A 16,805-nucleotide genomic window follows, 5' to 3' on the forward strand; every position below is an offset into this window, starting at 1 on the left:
TAAAGGAAAGACCGGAAGAAGTAACATATAATAACTAAAATCGAAGAGAACAATGACTGTGTGTATGTATGTATGTAGATATGTGTGTGTGTGATATATATATATGTATGCAAACTTTAGGTTAATTAAAATATGTTTGTGACATATTTCAACTTCTAATGGCAAATTCACTGAAGTTAGCGTGGAGAAAAAGTTGAAATATGTCACAAACATTTTAACTAACCCAAAGTTCGTGTATGCCTAATAACTGCTTGGCGGATATATGTATGTAATCCCCATAGGTAAACACGTAGAACAGAATGCTTCACAGTTAGCTATATCACTATTTCGAGTTCAAATCACACTACTGCTGACTTCACTCACACAGAACGACTCTCGAGTCAAAGAGGACTCCTTGACAATAGTCGCTCAATCTGATAGAAATAGTGGCCAACTTTCACCGAAATCACGTACTTCATCCTTTAAAAAAAAGGACACATTAGGAAAATAGAAAAACACAGGATGACCCACATTTGATCATAGTTCTTGTACGTTCCGAATTGACCTTAGAGCTAAGCAACAGCTGACCCTACGTAGTCTAGTCGCTTGCCTTGCTTTAAAAAAAGGAACCAAATCTCCTTTAAACTACATACTACCGTCTCAAAAATGGAAGGAAACACTGGCAATATACTACTAATTGAGGAATTTATATTGACAAGGCCATGCTGAAGTTGGCGGAATTCTTGATTAAGCACCCCATATAAATTCCGCATAACTTTTGTATTTTTTGGAATTTTCAGGAAGTTTTTACGAATTTTGTGTTCTGCACGCAGGAGTTATGCAAAAAAAAATAATTTTTTTTGTGTGTGATTTAAGGGCAATTTAGCTGTTATTTTTGGCACATCTCACGACCACCTGATACCTTCCTCGTTTCTTTGTCACTCTGACATGTACTCAGGTTTTTCAATATTTCTCTCCCCTGAACACATTTAATGGAATGTTAATGTACCCCAGGGCGGGCCATTGCTGGTATTTCAAACAATTTGGACTCTATCTTAAACCCAGATATTTTTTTTTAATTCGAAAAAGAGTGGAACTTTATGGTGTTGAGGAGGTTTAAATTTTTTCCTTTTCATAATCGTATAAATTCCCGAGTGTAGAACACTTAGACAATTGCGCCCTGAAGTTAACTGCCAGCTGATAAAGTGCATTAAAAAATAATAATACTGTTAAACCTATAATTTTATGAAATATAATTTTAAAAAAAAAAAAATTTAAGCGGAGTTTCGGAATAAGCAGTTTTTTCTTTTTTTTTTTTTTGTTACTTCACTCATTAAAGTACTTTAAACAGTATTAATTACAAATGTGGTTAAAGAAATAGGATGGGGATTTCTGAAATTTACAATTAGTTAAAAAACAAAGGCTTTAAATTTCTTCCCCAACCATTGTGTTTGTTACAGAAGGGTGCAGGTTTCCTACCTGTCTGTCTAGTATACACAAGAATCTCAATAAATTAGAAATGGTTTATGTCGGTAACACCACTCAGTAAAAAGAATGCGATCAAATGCTGTGAAATATTTCTGGCTTTGCTCTCCGTTTTGGAACCAGGAAAGAAGGAAACTATCGTCCTGGACAATATGTCAAATGAATACATGAAACGGATGTTATTGCCAGAAATAGAATAGAAAGCCAATCCAAAAGTCCGACGCGATAAGTAAGTTGTTTTACTTCTCTAAATGAAATGCAGTAACCAAGAATTGAAAGATAGCAGACCAAATTCAGACCATAGACAAGCATAAATTATTAAGAACACATGCTAAACGATGAAGAAAATATTCTCAACGCAATCTCAGCAGTGTTGATCAGTCCAATTTGAAGTACCGATAGAGGGAGCCTCTATGTCAGTGGTTCTCAACCATTGTAAAAATCTATGGACCCCTTTGATAACTATTGTATTTGAAGGACCCCCTTAGTTATTCTATGTTTAAAAACTAGTTTTATAGATACTTCTTTCGAAATTCTTATTTTTCATTCCTACATTAACTTGCGTTGAATGAACAATGTAAAACGTTAGAGAAAGAAACCTGTTTTATGCAATAGATAGATACATTTAAATCAAAACTTTACATGGACATTTGAAATACTACTGTCGATCCCCAGTTTACTATGTTGCTAGCGTGAACCCCCAGGGGTCATATAGACCCTAATTGAGAACCACTGTTCTATGTGGTCGCTTAACTTGCTAGAAATAATAGTCAAATCTTCCTCATATCCCACTCTAACGTCTTAAAAAAGGAAGCAAACATTGGGTATTGTGGTCCTGGATACAGTCTAAAACTATGACAGACTGATCATTGCTTGAAGGCCTTTAATTATACGTGTGTTCGTTCCATGAAGGCTGACCTGGGACTTACAACCACAACAAACACGAGTTGCATATTGACCTAAGCTATGCATCACCTGTTTATCTAGAGCAGTGTTTCTAAAACGGTAACAAACAAAAGATAACCTAGGGTTTTTTCTTTCTTTTTTTTTTAATATTAAGTATTTTAGAAAATCTATATCTATGCTTGAACGTCTGGATAAACGTGTCTTCCATAATTTTATTATACACAAGTATCATCATTATTTAAAGTTCTTCTTCCATACCAGCAACAGTTTAGACGGTTCGACATAACCTGACGTGCCAGAGAACCTCATCGAGCGCCAATATCTGCTTCGGCAAGCTTTCTACACTAGACGCTCTTCCAATTAATAAAAAATAAGGTAACCATTAATTCTATATATTTTTCTCTAATTTTTAACTTTCAAACATAGCTTTGTTTTACTTTCAATTCGTAATGCACCAGTAATTTTATCATCTAATCTCCTGTGAGCCAATAAATTTTCAATCTAATGTCCAGCAGCTAATTCGAGGTCAAAAAGATCGAGGACCACAGATTTAGAGAAGGCTCTATTGATCTAGAATGGGTCGCCTATATCTGAACTACACCGGTTACCTAATGATCTAAGTAACATGGGTTGCCTAGTGATCTACACGCTAGGATACCATTTACACACGGTCACTAAAGAGGAAGAAAGATTCAAGGTACTGGAAAGGGTTCTTGCTAACGACTATCCCCCGTCATCTTTGTTAGCGAGTATAAGAGTAGATGGTAGGGTTAGTGGTGTACCCTTCTTGGAAATAGGGCACACTATAATATATTTCTAAAGATGAAGATATATCCTTGAAGGAAGAGAGAGATTTAAAAGCTTAGTGAGTATAAGGACTAGGTCTGAGAGCCTGTGGGGTTGTTAGTTTGATGCAATTGGAGATGCTTTCGCATTAACCCTTTAGTGTTTAAACAGGCCATATCAAGCCCAAATATTCTACCATTTTATGTTCAAACCAGCCACATATGACCTCTCATACAATGTCATTCTAAAAATAAACAATCACATTATCAAATTCTTGATAATACCTGATTAAATTGAAACAATAAGAATAAACATTTGTCAGAGAAAATCGAATACTAAAGGGTTAAGTGTGAAACATGGTCAGTCTGGTAGAGTGGAAGAGGATAGTTTTGAAAAAAATTCATCTCGTGTATACACTGGATATATAATCATCATTTAACGTCTGTTTTCCATTCTGATATGGGTTGGACAGTTTGACAGGAGCTGATAAGCTTGGAGACTGCACCTGCCAAGCTCCACCGTCTGCTTTGGCATGGTTTTTACAGCTGGATGCCTTTTCTAAAGCTGACCGCTTCACAGAGTGGACTGGGTGCATTTTATGTGGCACTGACTGAAGATGCAGCATGCTGCTGAAAGCCAATTTCAAGTGTTGAACGTGCTTGAGCTGTTGTGCAAGAAATGAATTGTCAGAACAAAATAGTTTGCTCTCCAGGTTTTATTGCTACATGCCTAACATGTATAGTACTAGATGCTGTTGAGGAAGAACCTCAAATAGAAGGACATGACAGGCAATATCCATAACAATCTCCATCTCATGTGATGCTGATCAGATCAATTTGGATCAGTTCAAAACTTACATCAAGAGTTGACCATCACTACCTGGTAGCTATCCTAAGAGTAGCTAAATTTGATCCCATCTCAGCTAGATTGCAACATACAGTAGCATCTGTTTGGGGTTCAGAATAAATAGCCACTTTTTAAAATTCTTTCATATTGCACACTAGTCTACCAAAGTTGTTCCTTTTCCTGTATGGAGTCTTTACTGTAAAGGTTGGAGGTGTTGAAAAGCATCTCATGCAAACTGATCTGTATATGCAGACCATGCTACTATCATGATGATTCCATACTGGAATAGTATCAGGAGGTTATGGGAGCATGTATCAACCAGGACAAATCAATGGGTTTGCATCTCAACACCTGGGGAAGTTCATGCCAGCTAGTTTAGGCTTCTGTCACTGCTTGGGATGTAGTTCAAACAGGATCTCCAGATGGAGAAAAACTGGGAATCTGTCTGTGAAAGATCAAACCAAAGTGGTTAATGCTTACATTGCACCATGCTTTGTCTGGGGAAAAATCTGACCAGATTATAGCATATCAAGAGATTTACTTGCTGCCATCAGCTACTCAGTAGTGGTCTTAAGATACCACTGCTAATGATGTGCAGGCATCCACTGAGGTTGACATATTGGTAAAGTTAACCAAACTGACACTATGATAGTGAACAGGGTTCGTTGCCATTCATGAAGCACATCTTTCTACAGCTCATCTCCTATACCGAGCTTCAATCCTTGGTCAAGCACAGACTACAGTTAGGTGTTTGACATCTGAAATGTTGCCAGGAACTCTACTAGCTCAGTCAATGAAATCAATGAAAAGTCAACCTTTATACATGATAGACAATATTCATGGAGGGACTGTGCGACAATATCCTGGGAATGATTACATGTATTGGTAAGGATATTCTAATCCGTCTCTTCTGAGGAGTTCAAGATCAAGGGATTATGGACAACTTCCTAAAGTCTTTGCTCTGGCAGTGGAGGAGAGGCATTGATTGTTTAGGACAAGATATAAAGGCACAGAAGTGCCAGCATTGGAATGTATCTGAGAAGTGCACAAGGTGAGAAAACTATCCTATATGCACTCAATTTGTGGACTTTTGTCAGAAAGTACAAAGGGATCATTCCTAGACCTGATCAAGCTATCAACTAAGTCAAATGTAAAGATCAACCTGCTGCCTTCTTTTAGTAAGGAAGTGTGGTTCATCTTCCTCTGCCTGGTGGCCATGACAAAATATGTTGACATAGTATCTAGGACTTGTGACAAGTTTTATCTACAAATTACCTTGGGTATGGTTTCCCCTCTCATTGGGTACCTTCTCTTCTTGAAATTTAAGTATTATCTGCTGTTTTTGTTGATTTCACTTTTTTTTTATTCGATGTACACTTTCGTCTCTGTACTGTCCGCCAGTCTTGGGCATTATTTGTGACTATTATTATTCGACTTTCTCCCCTAAAATTTCAGGCTTTGTGCTTTTGTTATAAATTATAATTATTATTAGGGAAGCGAGCTGGCAAAATCGTTGGTGGGCAGGATAAAATGCTACATAGCGTTTCTTCCAGCTCTTTAACATTCAGAGTTCAAATATCGCCGAGGTCAACTTTGCTTTTCCTCCTTTTGGATCGATAAAATAGGTACCAATCGAATACAGGAGCTTATGTAATTGCCTTACATCCTTCACTCAAAATTGCTGGCATTGTGCCAAAATTAGAAAGAATTATTATTTTCTAAGTATATTGCGGATTTGGTTTAGTACTTTCCTTTTATTTTTTATCAATCGATTGTTTTTAGGGTCGGGTTCAAAACTTAAGGATCACATTTTAAACTTCCTTCTCTATATTATTTTATTCTACGTCAAAGACACATGAACAAAAGACTTTAGAGGTACCATCGAACTTCTAAACAAATCTATGGCGGGAAAATTGACAGAACTGGAAAATGATTTTGATCAAAATATTGTCTTTAATGAGAAAAATTATTTAAAAAAATAAACAGTAACAATATTTATATTTTTGACGCCAAAGCACCACTTTAGTTTCTTTTTTAATCAAGAGTGTATATTCAACAGTTATATTGTATTTACCAATTATTTCAGGTTATATTTTGCAGACTACCAAATAAGAAATAGTTTTATTGTTTTTGTTTATATTTAAATGTAATTTATCGATTAAAATAATAGACTTCAGTTATTAGTGTGCAGGTCATCCTCATTCAAATGGATACAGCAACTACGTGAAATACTCAGACGAGTCAATGAGGGAGCCTTTACGTGGGTAGCTTGAAGTGCTAGAAATGACAGCCAAATCTCCATCAAATCACACCCTACCATCTTACAGCAAAGCTACATCGAATATGTTCCTAGGCACTATATATCTCTACAGAAGATAGGGGGTTGTCACAGATGGAACGCCATTGATCGTAGACCTGCTCAACTCGATCAGATTTGACCTATGGCTAAACAACAACAAATGCTGTTGTAATATAAATTAATCGATGGGAGAATATTCATCAATAATCTACAGGATGAAAATTGTAAGCCAATAAGTTACATACAATTAAAATGTAATTATTTGGTATATCTTAATAAAATGTTTTAATACAAACAGTAAGTTTGCTGTGTCTGGGGAGAGCCATTCTCTTTCAGTGCCTTAAAATTTAACACTCACCGGTAAGTTTGCTGCTATTTCTCAACAAGTAATTTACGGATGATCATAAATGCAATAAGCGTGTTTAGTCATTTACTCTCCCCCTCCCCTCAACAAATGTAGTTTGCTTTTGCTGCACTGTTAGAGAATAGACGAGCCAATAACTACTTTCTAGCTTCTCTTACTTACAATATATATAAATCGTTGAGTAAATTTAAAGAGTGGTGAGTACAATGAAATTGCGAGTGCAAAATAAATGAGAAAAATCAAATAAACGCGTGTAGGGTTTATTATATGTGTATTGGTATACAAAAATATGTGTGTGTGTGTGTTTCTGCAATAATTGTGATGAAAAATAAAATTGTGAAAAGCGAATGAAGGATGAAATTCACATGTCAACATTACCCACAGTAGCTCACAACTTCATCTGTTCACTTCACTCAGACGATGGGATCAGATGATTTCACGTTAAGTGAGAAAAATAACAAAAAATGCTCTATTTACCGGTTCACTCACCCTTGCTTTCTTCCGACGGCTAGTCCTTCGACTATCGGCGCCGTCAGAAATCGACACAGACGAGGTGGACATCTGAGCAGATGTGGTGGATGTAGTGGCCGAATTATTTGCGGTTTCGGCATCATCCGAAGAATAAGAACGTTTCCGACCGGATTGCTGTTGTTGTTGTTGCTGTTGTTCTCCTCCTCCTCGGTTATCTTCATTGTTTGCGTTGCTATTTGCAGTATCAGAAGACTGTTGTTGCTGTTGATTCATTGATGTAACGGACGATGAAACTGGAGAAGTTATACCTGAAGAATTTTGTTGTTGTTGCTGCTGCTGGCCATCCTTCTTATTGGAGGAGGCTGAAGAATTACGATCTCCTCTCAGATTACTATTGTTACAAGATGGCTGGTTGGCGGAGGAGCTGTTACCGCTGCTAGAATTATTATTCGTGGAGCCGATTGGCATTTTTGTGTTGATAACACTATTACTAGACATAACCTAACGACTAGTTAGTAAATGAAACGATTCCACATGCAGTAAAAGACAATATTCCAATTAGAAATATTGGCGATTTACATACATGTGAACATCATAGATTACACAAAAAAACTATGATGCGGAGCCACCTAGCGGACGATTGCGTTGGATGAAAGGAAAAAATTATTTCAAGCATGAAATAGTTTCATTTAACTTTTACTGTCATGATACCTAAATATAAAAAAGAAAAAAATGTGTGATTTTCAAAATTAAATTGATTTCTTAATATTTTTTTTTCATTTAAATTTGTTGTTTCATGCGCATTCTTTGCTTATCTCCCCATAGTTTCAAAATCAATGTTGTTTATTTATTTTTGAATTATTATATAATTGTTTTGATGATAACAAAAATTTTCAAAATGATATAACATTGATAAATATGATAATACGAAATATTATTTGAAAGACTCCTTTGATCTCATAAAAATGTTGTTGTTGTAATTTTTATAATCTAATTTTTAAAAATGCAAGTTGACTTATTTTTAAAAAATATTCTATGAAAAAGCTATTTAAAAGATATTGAAGACTATGATAACAATTCCACAAAGAAAATATATAATCTCAAATTCTAAAACAAATTTTAAGCAAATCAAATTTATAGCATTTCTGTTCTTCCATACAATGGTTTTAAAAATCATAGTGGTCCCCAAAGATATTTTAAATCTGTATTTCAAAGTGTTGTAATTTTAGTTAGTGCATTATTTTAAATCCATGTATTTATAAGTTCTCTTTTAAGTTATATATTATCATTAATTTATGGGTAAATGTATAAAAGATCTTATACTTATCATTTAGAATTGTAGGTCAAGTCGAATGTTCGTTATTGCGAAGACAAAGGTTTGGTTTGATCTAACATGTTTCATCTTTATTTTACTATCATATATTTTAGATGCCAATAACATTGACGACAGTATTCTTTCAATGCATATGTAAAGCATAAATGAAACATGTTATGTAGTTTTAAATGAATTTTGTTATAAATATTTGGGTCATGATCTGCTGATGGAGTTTGAATACATTGACGGACAATAGTCCGTCAATGTATTAAAGAGATTTAACAAGATCCTACCATGTTAATGAATAGGCTTCACCAAATGGTCAGGTATCGGTGTTGATAATAGACACTGGGATTCAAACTTAATGCAACTAAAGGCATTGTGATTGATGGAAAGTAAACTATTAAGGAATCGGTTTGGTAGAATCGTTATCGTGCTGGAAATGCGTTGCGGTATTTGTCCCGACTCTCTACATTCTAAGTTCAAATCCTCTCGAAAACTTTGCCTTCAATCCTTCCGAGGTCGATAAAGTAAAGTATCAATCAAGTACAGGAATCAACGTATCCGTTAGTCTCTTCCCTACAAAATTGCTGGTCTCGTACCTAGATTAGAAACAATATTCATACTTAATGCCTCAAGAAAATATATAAATAAATACATTCAAGTGTTTATTGGATTATATGGAAAAAAATTGCTTCTGTTATCCACCTGTAACAAAGTATCAGCTTAAAATTGAACCAAGAACTGGTGAATCTATGTAATCCTTCAGCGTGTTACCCCACTGATTTACCGTTTTAAACAATAAGAACACATTAGATAACGCAATCCTAGATATGCTATACCTCCGAAAGTAGGACAAAATGGCTACGTCTAGAATACCTCTGATTATATATAAGATAGAGATCATTGCATATCTAGAGGCTAAACAACAACAATGATAATCCTTTCTACTACAGGCACAAGGCCTGGATTTTGTAGGGAAGGGGTAAGTCGATCACACCGACTCCAGTACTCAACTGGTACTTGATTTATCGACCCCAAAAGGATGAAAGGCAATGTCGACCTCGGCGGAATTTGAACTCAGAACGTAGCGACAGGCGAAATCCCGCCAAGCAATAATAATAATGATCTTTGTTCTGATTCTCATCATAGCTATCAAAATTTGTCATGAGGTTTGAAACATATATTTCGAATAATTGGTTTTAAATAAAATTGTCTTATTTCAAATGTGACAAAATACCATCATGATATCATTAGTTATCGAGTAAAATATTGAACTCGTAATTATGGAACGTGGAGTCTTCCCTTATGCACATTTCTTTTATGCTAATTAGCCCAGTTCTTTAGATGTGTGCGTACGTGCCATTTACGCTGATGTCAAATTATTGCGCTTTTTGTGTTCCATACATTTCCTTGTGTCAAGCCAAATGTCTTTGTCATCATTATTACTAAATTTTATAACAATCACTTGTTATGTTGATGCCGATACATATAACTTCCTTTTATTATAATTTTGCGTTCCTAGCTATTTCTTGTTATAATTGTTTGTAAGTTTCTTATTTCAATGCTTATTCAAATGTGAAATATATATTTAAGATGAAATACCATTATATCTTTGTTTTCTTCTTTTTTTGTTTCAGTCCTTGGACTGTGGTCATGTTGAGACATCGCCTTGAGCAAATCCCGCAGTATTTATTTCCTTTTAAGCTTGGTACTTATTCCATCATTCTCTTTTGTCGAACTTCTAATTTACGGGGACGTAAACAAACCAACACCGGCTGTCAAGCTACGGTAAGGGACAAACAACCTTAAAGATATACTACATCTCCGCCAATATATACACATATTTACGATGGGCTTCTTTCCAAATACACTCACAAAAGTTTAAATCCGCCTGGGGCTACAGAAGAAGGCACTTGCCCGAAGTGCCACTTAGTGGCACAGAACACGGAACCATGTGGTTGGGAAGCAAACTTCTTACCACATAGCCACGCCTGAAAATTCACAAAATGAAAACTTTAAAACGTGCTGTCTCGACAAGGTATTTTCATTTTGATTACAAAAAAAATATTGACCTAGGATCTCAAACCACACAGGTACCAGCCACAAGTTTAAGAGAAAGAGAGTCGATTAAACTGACTCCAGTACTTGACTGATACTTTATTTTATCGATCTCGAAAAGGTGAAAGGGAAGTTTGATCTCGGTGGGATTTGAACTCAGAATTTGAAGAACTGAAAAATATTACAAAACATTTTGGCTGTCGTCCTAACGGTTTTGCCAATCTACAACCTTTCATTTTTAACAACTTATGTGAATGCACTTCCAACTGAAACTTGAAAATAGGTCGTGAATTTCATTTCCTATGGATTGGCTCTTATTTTTCTTGAAGTGTGTTTTTAGGCTCTTTACAAGATGTAGGAGTTCAATTTGGCTCATCTCAAAGTGAATCTGTCTACCGTAAACTAAAGAAAATAAATTGTTACAAAGCAAGTACTTAGAATGCAAGCAGTTGGTGTTGTTCAGTTTCTAATTTTTTTTTCCTCGTAGAGGATTTTAAAAAATATCACAGCCATCGCTTATAAATAAATCATGTAATTCATTTTCATTTGATATCTAAGAGTTTCATCGAAGAAAAACAAACAAAAATATCATCTGATATCAAGATCAGCCTCCAACCTCTTACAAGGATGATGACAAATTCTAAACAGGAATCGACGAAACTTATCTTTTCATGTAGTTATTCTTGCAGAATGACTCCTATTACTTTATTGTATATTTGTGATATTGATAATGGAGCAAAAATGAATGCATATCAGAAATATCACCAAAATTATTTAATATATCTAATGATGATCAGTGATTACAAAAAAATGTTAAGGTATTTTTTAAAGTGACTTTTAATAAGCGATGTAAATTCAACAACAAAACAAAACACTATTATGAGGCCTACAAAGGAATGGCAACGCAGTTGTGTGACTTACAACAAATGACAGCTGAATCTCCCTCAAACTACACCCAACCATCTTACAAAAGAGAATAACGCACTGGATGTGTGCCTAAAAAGACAGGGTGGTAACAGCTGGAAGATTTGTAATCGTAGGTCTGCTGATCAGTGTTGACCTAGGGCTAAATAACAACTACTGACTTAAGCTGTGTCTGTTGTAAGTCGGCCACTGTCGTCTTAATAGTCAGCCAGTGTTATTTTTTACCCTGAGTCCGAGTAGATCTACAGTCAGGGGTTTCTAAATATGACCATCCTGTTCTTTTCTCTGGCATTGCTTATCCTGGAGTACATTGTCCACTCCTCTCTTTTCAAGACAATAGTGAACAATTTCAACGAAATTTGGTTGATATTTCTAAACGTTTTACTCATCTTGTAGGTTCCAACATTGGCTTGGAATCACAATGGGAGCAACAAGCCCAGCATGCAGTGTAAGACTTGCCATTGGGTTGATTTAAACACAGCACTGAATTCTGACTAAACATCAATTACGTAGTGTTCCAGCTGCTTACAGATGTTACAATTTCAGGTCACATTTGTGGATTGGACCATTAAAACAACTTTGCTATCTACATGATGCAGCTTTGGTGAACAAATATGAACAGTTATAAGAGAACTGGTAATGGAAGGGAGTTTGAGACTGATGTCTTTGCTAAGGTTATCAATGTCCCGAAATCAGAAACTGCAATTTATTGTTAAAATATTCCGATGAAGAGCTAGGTTCTACTCTGTAACATTCACTACAATGCAAGGGCAGACTCAAAGATCAGTGCCTGAGGGGCATTTGTCCCACTCAAGAAAAGAAGTGCGTCCTTCTAAATAATGTTATTATGCCCTTTTCTCCTGGAATTGTATTCCCTTCTGACCTTGTGCCTTCCCTTCAAAAAATTCCTGGGAGCACGCCTGCAATGTGCATGAAAGAAGGCAACATTATTGGAATATTATCGATGATGCCCAAAAGAATAAAATTGCAATGTTGACCTAAGCAACATTTGAACTCAGAAAGGGAAGGCATTTTATCCGACGTTCTAACAGTTATTACAGAAGGTAGTGTAAGACATACATTATAAGTCAGACCATACTTTAGTGGGTTTTTAACCCACAAATTTAATATAATGTTTGGTCATTCTTCGATAGCTGATAGAATTAATCCAGTGAGGAACAACAACTCATGTGAGATTGTGAAGACATGAGGAATTTATTCCGATACAGAATGAGAGTATTTACATAGCTTGTACATTATCATTCAATAGAACAGAATGAAATTTGAATAAGGGAATGTTTTTGTCTTGCCATATTTCATGACTGGTGAAGGGGATTGAAGAAAATTCAATCAACAAGAAGTTGTCTCATAGCAGGTACAGAGATGGAGAACACCATAGGTAGTATACAGGAGAAGAATGTGACGTGTCTGTGCATGTCTTTTTATAGATAGGTAATGAGTACCACTTAGTTGCTAGCGATATGACAGAGGAGATAACTACAATTACGCAATGACTTAAGATATCAGAAAGCATATTGTATATCAATTAGTCTAATCAAATTTTAATAATTTGATCAAGAGAACTCATGAGTAAATGAGAGAAAAATAAGAAACCTAATTGTTTATATAGAGTCGAATCGAAAGATTAATGAACAAAAATTTTAGTAAAATGTAATAAATGTCAAGCAGTAAAATGAGCAGCCACATCTGAGTGGCAGATGAATGTTACTACTAGTTTAACCCCAGGTGGATTCTCCACCAGCTAGTTTTCAGTGCAAGTTCTGCACCCTTATATACAATACATTGCTAGCAGGGGAAGTGAACCCCTACTACTCTCCAGTAGCTGACAAGATCGTGGGATCAGCCAGTTTTGAGCTGGTTGGTCAAAGTCTCTATATCACCTCTCCTATTTTCATTACCCCAATGTCCCTTGAGGGCATGTCCTGACATCTCTGCCATAATCTCTCTCCCTCTCTTTATCTTAGCATCCAAATCACTCTTTTTGTTTTCCAACTGAGGTATCCATATATCTACTCTACAACAAGACACCTATATCTGTCCTCTTTATATCTTAAATCCTCCAACTGACACAAAGCCACACCCACTCAATACTACTCCCAGTTAAGGATTTTATGTTTTATAAGTTATTTGACAGCTCTGTTGGTACTGGTTCCACATATAAAGCACCACTGTACTGGTTCCACATAAAAAAGCACATCCTGATGCCACGTAAAAAGTACCCAATATACTCCATTAAAAGGTTGATAGGAAGGGCATCTGGCTGGAGTAGCCATGCCAAAACAGACAATGGAACCTGGTGCAACTCCTGGTTTTGCCACCACCTGTCAAACCATCCAGCCTATGCCAGAAATAGAAAATGGACATCAAATGATGATATATGTGTGACTGTGTGTGTATAAATATATATATATATATATATATATATATATATATACACACACAGGAAGTTTTCATTATTAAGATTATTCAATTAAGTACTCAATAAAGTTGAGCATAGAGTTTACATATCTTTATGAAAATATTCGCTTCTTCTTTGACACTCATCTAGGAGACAAGAGTCTAAGTCAGAGGTGAGGTATCTACTGTTTGAGTCTCCCTGTTTTAACATCATTCAGTTGTAAATGCCACACAAGCAGTGCCTTCCAATCTTCTCTAAAAATATATCCATCCATGGGAACATATTGTATTGCTTTGAAGCAGGACACCTGGTCTTAGAAAATTTTCCTTACTGAAATCTCTCTGACCTGTGCAGGCATGGAAAACTTTACATTAAAACAAAACACTTTTACAGACACACACATGCATGCACATGCACACACACACATGTACGTATATATGTATCTCAAGTCGTTAATGAGTGGCACAGGTAACATGTAATTCAATACAAACTGCTGAATAGTCAGGTCATTGATGACTAAAGTGACAATCTAACTGAGCTTGCTTAGTAAGGAGAGTGATTGGACACCCTGCAGAAGGTAACACAAAACCTATCAAAGTCAGTGGCCATCCAATACTGTGCACACAAGCTTAATCCTCTTGTTTCTCAGGGACAGCAGTAGTTCCTGCAACAATCATTGACAAACTGGTGACTTGGGTACAGAAAACGCAGTAGTTGTGCAGAGGATTGACACATTTTCAACAATGGGCATGCACAACAGGTTCAGTCAGTGGAGAACTGTGAGAATAAGAATGTAGGCATGGTGTACCCCATTACTGGAAGTAAGTGATGTCCTAATTCTTGTTAGGACATCACTCTTGGAGAAGGAAAACTTGGAGCTTGATGGCAGCAAATGATGTTGACTAGTTCTTCTTTTTGAGGTATGTTATTGTTGTTCAAAGAGTGGGATTGATTGTGTGCAAGGTTTAACCTCACTTTAAAAAGCAGCTTGGCATATTGGCATTGTAATTATCATGGACCAATTCTGAAACACTTCAAGCAATGGCTATATTAAAGAATGAGGAAGCAATTGTTATGCATTTATGTATACCTGTTGGTTCTACAAACTAGGATTTCTACTACTTGTCTAGTAGTACTGCAGGAATCTCAGTCCTTATTATATCAAGGTATTATGCTCTCTCTCTCACACATGCATACATGTGTGCACACACACACACATGTGCATATAAACATCATAATATTCATCTCTGCTGTATTCCATAATTTATTTCAAAGTTTCTCTACAGTTGAACGTCCTTTCTATCATCACCAATCACTAACTGACTTGGATAATTAATGAATTGGGACATAACTTGAATATTCAGATGGCATTTAATACTTTAATTTCTTAAACACATGAATCTCATCACTACCAGTGAAAATGAAGATTTTTTCTTGTTTTCTAAATATATTTTGCTTTGTAGTAGTTTTGATGTGCAAAATACCTGTAAGAAGGTATTAATCTGAAATTTTGACTTAATACAACAAAATTATTGAAAATAAACTGTATTTGATGACTCACTACCTCTTCCTCTTTTTATTTATTCAAGGCTTTAGTCATTTCCAGCAATTAAGTCATCTTTTATATATTGAGTAAGAAAATACTGCTATATATTCTAACGATTTGCTATATTTCCAAAATCTCAGAAATCTTGGGCTATTTCATGTTTTTCATGAAGAAACTTTTTCTTTTTACTGATTCAGTATAGTATTTTGTCAATCTGAAAAGAAAAAAAAAGAGTGTATGGGAAGATGGATGAGAGGTGGGGAAACATACTGCCAAAATTGTTGAAGGGTGAAACAAGAGCCATAAGCCAGGGAAGATGGAAGGGTGTATGAGAGTTTGGGTGATGAGTAGCACAAGTAGTAAAGATGATATGGTTGCTGGTGGGGAGAGAACAAGAGAGATATGATATGGTTGGGTATTCTGTGGAGACAGGCATAATGTATGGAGAGGAAGAGAGTCACTGTAACAGTTGAACCTAAAACATAGTGTTTTCGGAACTGTTTTGCTGAGAAGGGCACATTATTTTGAGAATCTCATATCACCAGAGATTCTGGTCTTTTGTTATTTAGAATCCTGAAATCAGCTTTCACCACTTTATCCCATATCTTCCTCTTCCACAGATTCCAGCCACATTAAGCAAATGGCATTTCTTTACACAGCTGTCCTCATCCATATACATCACGTGTCCAAACTAAAGCAGTCCTCTTTCTTGAACACATCTGATTTCTCTTGTACCCAGCACCTTTCTACTAATTCTTTCACATACACATATATTGCACATCTTAAGGAGCATGCTCACATCATTTTTTTCCAGTCATCTTAATTCTTCTACATTCAAGCTCATGTCTCACTACCATGCAGCATTGCAGTTCTAACACAAGTATCATACAATCTGCCCTTCACTCTTAGGGAAAAGATCTTTGTTGTCAATAGTGGTAATAGCCCCCTGGACTTTCTCCAACCAGTTCTTACTTTAGCAACTATACTTTCAGAGTAATTATCCCACTCACTAATTACATCTCCTAGGTAGCAAAAGCTAGCAATTACTTCTAATGAGCAATCTGGGCATTTAAGATACTCAATTTCAGGAGTGCTCATATGTACTACTCCAGTGCATCTACCACATATGAAGCTTACATTCTCAGATTGTCTGCTAGTGATTCCACTACATCTCTTGTGTATCTAGGTGTATTATTGTCTCCTTGCCTTGACATTGCAGGAGAATTGTAAATGAGTGTTACCATCATACAAGTAATATCTTTCATTTCTAGTCTCCCATGAAAACATGTCTGGCCATGGGGAAATATTACGTTATTTGGAATCAGATGAGAGTTGATAACAAGAAGGGCATCTGGCTGTAGAAAATCCACCTCAACAAATTGTCTGATCTATGCAAGCATGAAA

At 35.8% G+C, this 16,805-nt stretch overlaps 1 protein-coding gene and 1 long non-coding RNA gene across 7 annotated transcripts in view; one reads left to right on the plus strand and one right to left on the minus strand.

The window, feature by feature from the left end:
- LOC106869849 (lysine-specific histone demethylase 1A) overlaps positions 1 to 7,752 on the minus strand; it is a 44,266-nt gene extending 36,514 nt beyond the window's left edge. For 2 of the 6 annotated variants that reach the window (XM_089346576.1, XM_014915780.3), the window contains exon 1: positions 7,155 to 7,752. In XM_089346576.1, the coding sequence (XP_089202702.1) occupies positions 7,155 to 7,634 (480 nt within the window). In that variant the 5' untranslated portion in view covers positions 7,635 to 7,752. Of the gene's footprint in view, positions 1 to 1,458; positions 1,597 to 7,142 lie in introns of those variants that run through there. The other 4 variants (XM_014915775.3, XM_014915766.3, XM_089346578.1 and 1 more) reach the window with 2 other exon arrangements.
- LOC149137095 (uncharacterized) lies at positions 1,554 to 10,604 on the plus strand. Its single transcript, XR_016239656.1, has 3 exons — positions 1,554 to 1,693; positions 2,632 to 2,745; positions 10,092 to 10,604. It is a non-coding gene; the product is annotated as an uncharacterized LOC149137095 (long non-coding RNA).
- Positions 10,605 to 16,805: the final 6,201 nt, after the last annotated feature.

The sequence above is a fragment of the Octopus bimaculoides genome, chromosome 2 (genome assembly GCF_046866305.1).
Source record: "Octopus bimaculoides isolate indiv1 chromosome 2, ASM4686630v1, whole genome shotgun sequence".
Lineage (NCBI taxonomy): Eukaryota > Metazoa > Mollusca > Cephalopoda > Octopoda > Octopodidae > Octopus > Octopus bimaculoides.